Source organism: Myotis brandtii, unplaced genomic scaffold (genome assembly GCF_000412655.1).
Source record: "Myotis brandtii unplaced genomic scaffold, ASM41265v1 scaffold1031, whole genome shotgun sequence".
NCBI classification, from domain to species: domain Eukaryota; kingdom Metazoa; phylum Chordata; class Mammalia; order Chiroptera; family Vespertilionidae; genus Myotis; species Myotis brandtii.
In genome coordinates, this window is record NW_005353465.1 from 319,000 (window position 1) to 329,213 (window position 10,214).

The window sequence follows — 10,214 nt, forward strand, 5'->3', positions numbered from 1 at the left end:
GAATTGACATCCTCTCAAGTGGAAAGTCATTATGTAGAAAAAAGGATAAGTGTGAGGTAGGTGTTGTGCTTTCTGGATTGTAAAGCTGATCCTCATTGCCAGTGTCCTTATTCTAGCTAACTATGAACAACTGAGGGATTAGAGAAATGCTGACCCAGGTTCCTTTCTCCCCAACCAGATGCAGAGGATGCCTCGTTTGAGACAGCTCTTCAAGACCCAACCTACCTGTCACTCTGGACAGCTGAAGTAAGACTTCTCTCTTCTCCTCCAGCTCAGCATCCAGCTGATGCTGCAACTGAGAGACTTTCTGCTGTAGCTGTTCTCCTCCAAGCTCTTGGCTCCAGTGAGGAGGATTACTGCTGTCCAGCATGCTGAACCCGAGAAGAAGTAAGGAGGGAGGGGGGATTTGTCAGATGGATACTCAAAGGTGTTTGACAAAATGTCTTTATTACACAGTTTCAGCATCTCCTGGGCCTAGTTCATCATTCACTGCCCTACATGTTTTTTCTGCCCCTGCTTTATCTGTAACTGTCAGTTACCAACTGCCTTGGAACTTTGGGTCCTATTGAGTTCTTTAGCATCACTTCTGTTTAGGCCCCAAATAGCCCACTGGGCAAACCACCCAAGTCACATCTACTTCCCAAGGAACTCCTCTAGCATGACAGCTTTCTTTAGTCGGGAAACTGTGTACCAGGACATTCTCAGTCCTGCTGGATTAAAATGAGGAACAAAATATTCCTCTTTTCCTTGCTCTATTCCTCTATCTACCATCACCAATGGCTAGTTTAGAGAATACTTGGCTTTGATCTAGAATATAAATTGCTATACTGAGCCCAGCCGGCGTGGCTCCGTGGTTGAATATCTACCTATAAACCAGGAGGTCACGGTTCAATTCCTGGTCAGGGCTCCATCCCTCATGGGGGGTGTGCAGGAGGATTGGCTAATCAATGATTCTCTCTCATCATGATGTTTCTATCTCTATTTCCCTCTCCCTTCCTCTCTGAAATCAAAATATTTAAAAAATTACTACACTGAAAGGCAGGAACTAATAGTTTCAACTTTTCAGTGACTATACCCTACAAACACCATTGTATGTAGCTGTCAGGGCAGACCAATTTTGGGTTTGTTTGTTTGTTTGTTTGTTTGTTTTGTTATTCCTCATCCAATGATATTTTTACCATTGATTTTTAGTAAGAGAGGAAGAGAAGGGGGAGGGGGAGAGAGAGGTAAGAGAGAGAAACATTAGTGTGAAAGAGACACCTTGATTGGCTGCCTCACACAAGCTCCCCAACAGGGGCCAGGGAACAAACCTGCCACCCAGGTAGGTGCCCTTGACCAGGAAGTGAACCCGAGACCCTTAGGTTCTTGGGCTGACACTCTACCACTGAGCCACTCCGGCCAGGGCAAGACAGACCCATTTTGAATGTAAACACACATGGCCAGTCCTTAGTTGTTTACACAAGTGGAGTGATATTGACAAACTGTTATTTCTGCTTATGTCTTTTTTTCCTATTTATCACTTCAATAAATGTGGTCTAAAAACAACTGGCTTAGGCTAATATTAAGAGTTCTTGGCACTTCCTGACCATACATTCGATGACAGTCCAAGAAGATAATGTTCTGAATGATGAGGAGAAGAGGCCAATAGTAGTGTTTGTAACAAGGAGGCATCAACGTGGGTAATCCCCACACTACCTCATTTCACTGAGGTGAAAAGCAATCAGTTGTTCCTAGGATATCCCCATACAACTTCCCCAATATATCCTCTTCTGCCTTTAACTGAATCAGAAGGCACATTTAATTTCTATTAATTCCAGGTATCTTTAATTCCAAAAAGGAAATTCATGAATGTATGTGTGCTGTGAAAAAGTAAAATGATGTGGAAGTGTGTAGAATAAAAATGAAGGTGCCTCTTTGCCCTACTCCAATCCTTTTGGGTCAGAGTTAATATATTCTTTTGCAACTAGATTTTTCTTTTAATAATAGGCAAATATGACTACAGCATTTTTGTTTGTTTGTTTGTTATGTTAATCTTCATCCGAGGATATTTTTCCATTGATTTTTAGAGAGAGTGGAAGGGAGGGAAGAGACAGAGAGAAACATCGATGTGAGAGAGACACATTGATTGGTTGCCTCCCACACGAGTCCTGACCAGGGCCGGGGATCGAGCCTGCAACCAAGATATGTGCCCTTTGACTGGAATCAAACCCAGGATCCTTCAGTCCGCAGGGTGACGCTCTACCCACTGAGCCAAACTGGCTAAGGCCACATCATTTTTAATAGCTTCATCAGATTTTTAAAAATTTATTTTTATTGTTGAAAGTATTACTGATGTCTCCTTCCCCGCCCCCCCATTGACTCCATCCACCCTGCTCCTGCTCCCCTACCCCCAGGCTTTCACCACATGATTGTCTGTGTCCATGGGTTATGCATATATGCATATAAGTTCTTTGGTTAATCTCTGCTCGCCCCCTGCACCCCCCTTCCCAGCTTCACCATATTTTATTGTGGGAATGCAAAATGATGTATTTAGTCAATCCCTATCAAAGAAAATTTGGATGGTTTCAATGATTTTTTACTATTATTAACAATGCAGCCTGGCTGGTGTTGCTCAGTGGTTGGATTCTGGTGTTGCTCAGAATCTAGCTAGGAGGTCAAGGTTAGATTCCCAGTCAGGGCACATACCCTGGTTGCAAGCTTGATCACCAGTAGGCGTTATGCAGGAGGCAGCCTATCAATGATTCTCTCCCTCTCCCTTCCTTTCTGAAATCAATAAAACTAAAAAAAGAGCCCTGACCAGTTTGGCCCCATGGATAGAGCATCGGCCTGCGGACTCAAGGGTCCCAGGTTTGATTCTGGTCAAGGGCATGTACCTTGGTTGCGGGCACATACCCAGTAGGGAGTGTGCAGGAGGCAGCTGATCGATGTTTCTCTCTCATCGATGTTTCTAACTCTCAATCCCTCTCCCTTCCTCTCTGTAAAAAAATCAATAAAATATATATTTTAAAAAAAACTAAAAAAATGCAGTAATTAACATTCTTATTATACAATATCTTTGCATATACATATAATAAGATTTGTTTTGTTTTGATTAAAAAAATGGAATTGCTGGCACAAAAGATATACAGAGGTTTAACATTTTGGTAGATAGTATCAAGTTCCCTTCCAAAAAGACTGTGCTGATCTACATTCTCACTAACAGTATTGAGTACCAGTTTCCCCATATCCTTGTCAACTATGTATTATTTTTACAATTGGGAAGGCACTTTTCTATAATCATCTTTTATAGCAAACAATGCACTGAGACCCAAACGTGGTACTCACTTTTCTAAGAGTTTGTTATAGTTGTCATTCAGCAATTGTCGTTCTTTTTCCAAATCGTCAACTCTTTCCTGAAACTAAGAATGACAGTAGAGTGACTGAAATAAAATTTTTAAATATATTGCCTTGCACAAGATTTCCCTTTTCTGTTGCAGGGTGGGGTTTGGGTGGGAGGTTTTCTACATTCACCTCCAATATCTATGAGGAGACACTCAACTAGAAAGACTTGAATCAATTAAAAATAGGATAGAAAATTTTCTTGGAATTAATGAAGATTTCTGAAGTAAATTATCATGGTATCTGAGTTTCTACTGTTAGGGAAGCAGCAGAACACTATAAAAGAGCAAAGACTTTGGAGAACAGACATCATAAGTATAAATCCCAGTATTCCCCTAATATTATAATCTTGAGCAAATTATTTAACCACTTAGAGCAGTGGTTCTCAAACTGTGGGTCGCGAACCCTTTGGGGGTCGAACGACCCTTCCACAGGGGTCGCCTAAGACCATCGGAAAACACATATATAATTACATATTGTTTTTGTGATTAATCACTATGCTTTAATTATGTTCAATTTGTAACAATGAAAATACATCTTGCATATCAGATATTTACATTACAATTCATAACAGTAGCAAAATTACAGTTATGAAGTAGCAACAAAAATAATTTTATGGTTGGGGGTCACCACAACATGAGGAACTGTATTAAAGGGTCGCGGCATTAGGAAGGTTGAGAACCACTGACTTAGAGCCTCATGTTTCTCATTTGAAAAAGTGAAATACCCACAGTGTTGCTAAGATATACTTTTTAACATCTTTAAAATTGAAACATAACTTACAATTAGTGGTATCTTTTGATTATTATTATTTACCTCCTTCAATGTTATCTGCAGAATGGATGCATCTTCCAGTTGGCTCTTCAGGCTCACAGCCTTCTTGCTCTCCTCCTTCAGCTCTGCCCTCAGCTCATTCACTTGGCTGAGGAGGGCATCATGGGTTGCACTCAGGATTCCCTGGTTCTGGGGCAAAACAGAAGGTGCTCGGGGAATGGTCATATCACTCACCAGTGATACCAGCCTCCCTGTCACTCCCTAATGGATGTCACAAAGAATGGCTTTGATTAACAGCATGTTATATTTGCACTCTAACGTGGCCTTGTTTTTCACCCTAGCACTTCCCAGGAAGTGTTGTTTCCTTGTTAGTGAGGATTTCCCACTCTGATAAACTATAATTCGTAATTGGAGCCTTGATTTTCCCAAGGTTCAAATTATACCCTGGCTCTACGTGAAGCACTGCCTTTCACAGCTGCCTTTACTTTCTAAGCTATTTGAATGCTTTTTATGATGATATACTTCTCCCCTTGCACCCAGCAAAATGACATGTTAATTCTAGAAGTTAAGTGTGCATTTTTTGGTGGACACGTCTGTTGAGGAACTCTGCCTTAGTGACCCTTAAAAGCACGAACACTCCCCCAGGCTCATCTGCACCCCAATCTCAGGAGTGAAGAGGTCCAAATATTTAATAGCATCAGAGAAGATTTGCAATGTTGTTATATCTTACCATCTCACACATGCTAAAAGACTAGTCTTAGGAATTTATGAGTCAATGCTATAATTCTCTCTAGCAATAGGTTGAAAAATACTCTTCTAAATATTTCTCAACTCAGCTCTCATATTTCAATTTTTGTGTGGAAACAGTGCAACAAGTAGCTTCTGATAATAGTAGTATCATTTTTCTTAACAGAAATTATATGACACAATCACTTTGATTTAGTTGGTTAAATTCTGGTGTCACGTTGCTTGAAGATGAATCCGGAATTCTTTGGGTTTCATTACTCTGATCAGAAACAGAGATTCAAGGAATCCTTATTAAGTACCTTCTGGAGCAGACTTTCATATGCCTGAAAGAAAAAAATAAGTATTATTCTATTGATATAGCAACTTGATTTTTATTTTGATGTTTATAACACAAATGTTTAAATATTTATTTTTTATTTATTTTTTAAATATATTTTATTGATTTTTTACAGAGAGGACGGGAGAGGGATAGAGAGTTCCTTGACCGGAATTGAACCTGGGACCCTTAAGTCCGCAGGCCGATGCTCTATCTGCTGAGCCAAACCGGTTAGGGCTAAATATTTATTTTTTAAATCATTATTAAAAATCCCCATACATCAACTCATTTGAGTACCTGGTTACTAATTGCTAATACTATTCTCCTGTGCTAGTTTGCCAGATTGTATATGAATATAATAGACCACAACATTTAAAAAAAAAAAAAATGAAGTGCCCTGGATGGTATGTCTCAATGATTAGAGCATCAGCCCATGCACCGAAGGGTCACAGGCTCAACTCTGGGTCAAGGCATGTACCTGGGTTGCAGGTTTGATTCCACCCCGGTAGGTCAGGAGGCAACCAATAAATGTGTTTCTCTCACATGAATTTCTCTCTCTCCCTCCCTCCCTTCCACTCTAAAAATCAATGGAAAAACATCCTTGAGTGAGGATTAACAAAATTTAATAATAATTCACCCTAACCGGTTTGGCTCAGTGGATAGAGCATCGGCCTGCAGACTCAAGGGTCCCAGGTTCGATTCCGGTCAAGGGCATGTACCTTGGTTGCGGGCACATCCCCAGTAGGGAGTGTGCAGGAGGCAGCTGATCGATGTTTCTCTCTCATCGATGTTTCTAACTCTCTATCCCTCTCCCTTCCTCTCTGTAAAAAACCAATAAAATATATTTTTAAAAATTTTAATAATAATTTTTTTAAATGAAGGGTTATTTATTCACATTTGCATTGCACTTGGTGGATTATCCAAGAAAAATCTTTAGAAACTAGACATGCTTCAGAAGGTGTCTTTCCAGTTTTTAAAAAAGAAAAAACAATAATAACCAAACTAATAACAAGTATTATTGGTTGAGCAGTTACTATGTGTAATATGTTTCTATGTGCTTCATTATATATTACATTATGATCATTATAATTGTTCCACATGTATTATCTCATTTAATCCTTACAGCAAATCTGAGAGGTAGGTAGGATTGCCTAAACTTTAAAAGTTCAGAGAGCTAAGTCACTTGTTCAGACTCCAGAATCCATGCTACTGACTATCTTATTTTACTGCTAAGGGATTAAGAGAATGCAAACTTATTTTAGAATATGTGTATGAAAGCATGGCTAAAAGGTAAATTGCTAAAGAAAAACAAATTGTGCCCAGCCAGGTGTGGCTCAGTGGTTGAGCTTCGATCTCTGAAGCAAGAGGTTCATAGGTCGATTCCCGTCAGGGCATAAGCCTGGATTGTGGGCTCGATCCCTAGTGTGGGGCATGATGAGTCTCTCTCATCATCGATGTTTCTATCTCTCTTGCCCTCTCCCTTCCTCTCTGAAATCAATAAAAATATATTTTTAAAAAATACAGTCTAAAAAACACAAAACAAAACAAAAAAAAAAGAGTTCGGCAGGTGTTGCTCAGTGGTTGAACATCGACCTATGAACCAGGAGGTCACATCTGATTCCTGCTCAGGCCACATGTCCGGGTTTCGGGCTTGGTTCCCAGTGTGGGGCATGCGGGAGGCAGCGGATCCATGATTCTCTCTCATCTTTGATGTTTCTATCTCTCTCTCCCTCTTCCTTCCTCTCTGAAATCAATAAAATATATATATTTTTAAAAAGAAAACCAAATTGTAAACCTTCATTTTTAAAAATTGTGGATGGGAGGAAAGAAAGGGGGAGAAAATGGGAAATATCTGCAATACTATCAACAATAAAAAACATATTTTAAAAAATAAAATAAAAAAATTGTGGATGATTGTTCACTATTTTAGCTCATCTCCACCACTGCCACTGGCATAGGTAAGGACATTCAATTTAGTATGGCCTTCTTCCTTTTTTTTCTTTAATGCAATGAAGGAATAGATCAATTTTTTAAAAATCTAATCCCACAGAACTGGTATCCCCTGCTTTTTGAAAGTTCACATTGTGCCACTTAGCTTTTGTGAAAGAGCTACATCAGGACCTGTTTTCACTAACCAATAGAAATGCAAAGAAGATTTGCATTTCAAAGTGGATTCTGCATGCAAAGGTGAAATGCAAAAATAACACTCAGAATTTGCTTTCAATGAGCCTTTATTCAGAGCACAGTGGCCGGAGTGGCACGGCCAGGCTCCCTCCCCGGAACTGCACTCAGCATCTCAGCATCAAGCTGCCACAGCTTGAACTGTGTCTGTGAGCATCTGTACTTTATCCCGATTTATTTTGTGCATCTGTTAGCAAGATAACAGAAAAGCCTAAGAGGGTTTGTCAGGTTGTTACACAGCATAACACTGGGTGCACTTTAAATGTTTCAATGGTGAAGAATAAAATGAAGATATTGTGCTTGCATGAACGTGCCTGCATCCACCATGCCTACTATTTACAGGCAGAGAGGAAGAATCTTGAAAGCTGCAGAAGTTCCTCTTGCTTTTGCTAGTAGCAAAATGGTCTCTGTTAGTCAACACCCAGTAACAGATAAAATGGAAAGTCTACTGCTTGAGTGGATTGATGGGTGTGCAAAGTATGATGTGTATTTATGATATGGTTCTCTCTCTCTCTCTCTCTCTCTTTCTTTTTTATTGATTTCAGAGAGGAAGGAAGAGGGAGAGAGAGAGATTGGAACATCAATGATGAGAATCATTGATCAGCTGCCTCCTGCACGCCCCCCATTGGGGATCCCGAGCCTGCAACCTGGGCATGCACCCCGACCACAAATCAAACCAGGACTTCCTGGTTCATAGGTCAATGCTTGCATTAGTATATTCCCTGAAACCCACTGAGCCACACCAGCTGGGTTATCACATCATTCTTACATTTACTATATGTTAGTGTAATTTTATTTTTTCAAATTAATTAATTTTATTTTACTTTATTTTTGTACAAGGTGCCAATATCTGTTTGAAGGGCATAAATCCCAGAAAACAATGAGTAGTGTATATATCCAACATATAGGTACTTTGTACTAGCACAATTCATCTTGGGTTTCAGGGAATATACTAATGCAAGCTGGGATGTTAATATTATTTGGTTTGATTTGGTGGGTTATTTTTTTGGGTCTTGAAATTCCCCCCAAATTTTCTATATAAATTAATGGTAACTGCTTCTTTGCTTTAGGCCATTTCAGCTTATAAAAGCCTTCATAAGAACACTAAACATTCAGTTAGTGGGGGAACCTGTATAGCTATTTACCTATACTATTTTAAATTATTTTTCTTTCCATATTTCCACATCCTTTAAGTGCTACCAAAATTAACCAAATCAGCCCTGCTGGTGTGGCTCAGTTGCTTGGCATTGTCCAGTACACCAAAAGTGAGGTTTGATTCCTGGTTAGGGCACATGCTTGGGTTGCAAGCCCGATCTCTGGTAGAGAGTATGCAGGAGGCAGCCAATCGATGTTTCCCTCTCACATTGAACTCTCTCACTCTCTCTCTCTCTCTCTCTCTCTCTCTCTCTCCTGTCCCCTCTCCCTCTCTTTCTAAAAATATGTATTTTTTAAAAATTAACCAGATCAAAAGAATGTAAGCATATGCATAGTTCTCTACTAAACATGGGTTTGGAGGTTAGCCTTGTAAAGATGCTTTTTGTCTCCATCAGAGCAGACATATCAAGGGCAGTCCTAATTGTAGCCACTCTAAGTGAATGACACCACCGTCATCTACTCACCCAAGCTAGAGACTCAGGCATCACCTTTCACTTCTCCTTTTCCCTCACTCACTCCCCTCTGATGATAAAGTCCATTCTTCTATTTCCTGGACCTCTCCCAATACAGTCCTTTCTCAGTAAGCCTCTCTCACTGCCTCGGTTGAGATCCTCATCCCTTCTTCCTTGGATCATTGCACTCAGGTTTTACCTGATTTCTTTACCTCCAATCTTCATACCAGCCAACCTATCATTCATGCTGCTGCCAGATGATCTTTCCTTGTGGTTTTATAATTTTTGAGAAGTTGAAAATTTCAGAAGAGTATAAAGACTATAATAATAGTCATCTATAATTCTATTACCCAGAATTAACAACTATTAGTGGTTAATAGGAGTTTTTCAAATGTATTATGTATTTATTAAAATGTATTTCAAAAATATTTCAGACATTATAAAAAGATAAAGTGATTTCTCTGGGGCTGGGGGAATTGCTTATGTTATCAACCTTTAGTATCCCACCATTTGACTCATGAATATACTCCTTTATGAATCCTTTTCAGATCCTGCAACTCTAAGTTTCTTCTTGAAGGCAAGAGGTATCTTACTTATCTTTTAATCTTCGTATCCCAGTGCTTAGCACAGTTCCTGATACTCAATAAATATTTATTCAGTAAAAGAATGGTGCCACCCTACCTGGTTTGGCTCAGTGGATAGAGACTGAAGAGTCCCAGGTTTGATTCTGGTCAAGGGAATATACCTCAGTTGCAGGATTGGCTCTGGCCAGGGACATGCCAGAGGCAACCAATCAATGTGTCTCTCTCACATTGGTGTTTCTGTTTCTCCCTCTCCCTTCCATTTCCTCTAAAAATCAATGGAGAAGCCCTAGCCGGTTTGGACAGTGGATACAGTGTCAGCCTGCGGACTGAAGGGTCCCAGGTTTGATTCCAGCCAAGGGCACATACCTAGGTTGCTGGCTTGATCCCCAGTGTGGGGCGTGCAGGAGGCAGCCAATCATTGCTTCTCTCTCATCATTGATGTTTCTATCTCTTTCTCCCTCAAAAAAGAAGAAGAAGAATGGTGCCAATTTATCATTTAGACCAGGGATCCTCAAACTTTTTAAACAGGGGGCCAGTTCACTGTCCCTCAGACCGTTGGAGGGCCGGACTATAGTTAAAAAAAAAACTATGAACAAATTCCTATGCACACTGCACATATCTTATTTT

General features: G+C 40.0%; 1 protein-coding gene across 6 annotated transcripts in view; it reads right to left on the minus strand.

The window, feature by feature from the left end:
- Window positions 1-10,214, minus strand: part of RPGRIP1 (retinitis pigmentosa GTPase regulator interacting protein 1) — a 61,366-nt gene that overhangs the window by 34,263 nt on the left and 16,889 nt on the right. For all 6 annotated transcript variants that reach the window (XM_014537050.1, XM_014537055.1, XM_014537058.1 and 3 more), the window contains exons 8-11: window positions 5,199-5,222; window positions 4,195-4,341; window positions 3,325-3,398; window positions 226-371 (exon numbers count right to left, since the gene is read on the minus strand). In XM_014537050.1, coding sequence (XP_014392536.1) covers window positions 226-371; window positions 3,325-3,398; window positions 4,195-4,341; window positions 5,199-5,222 — 391 coding nt within the window. The remainder of the gene's footprint in view (window positions 1-225; window positions 372-3,324; window positions 3,399-4,194; window positions 4,342-5,198; window positions 5,223-10,214) is intronic.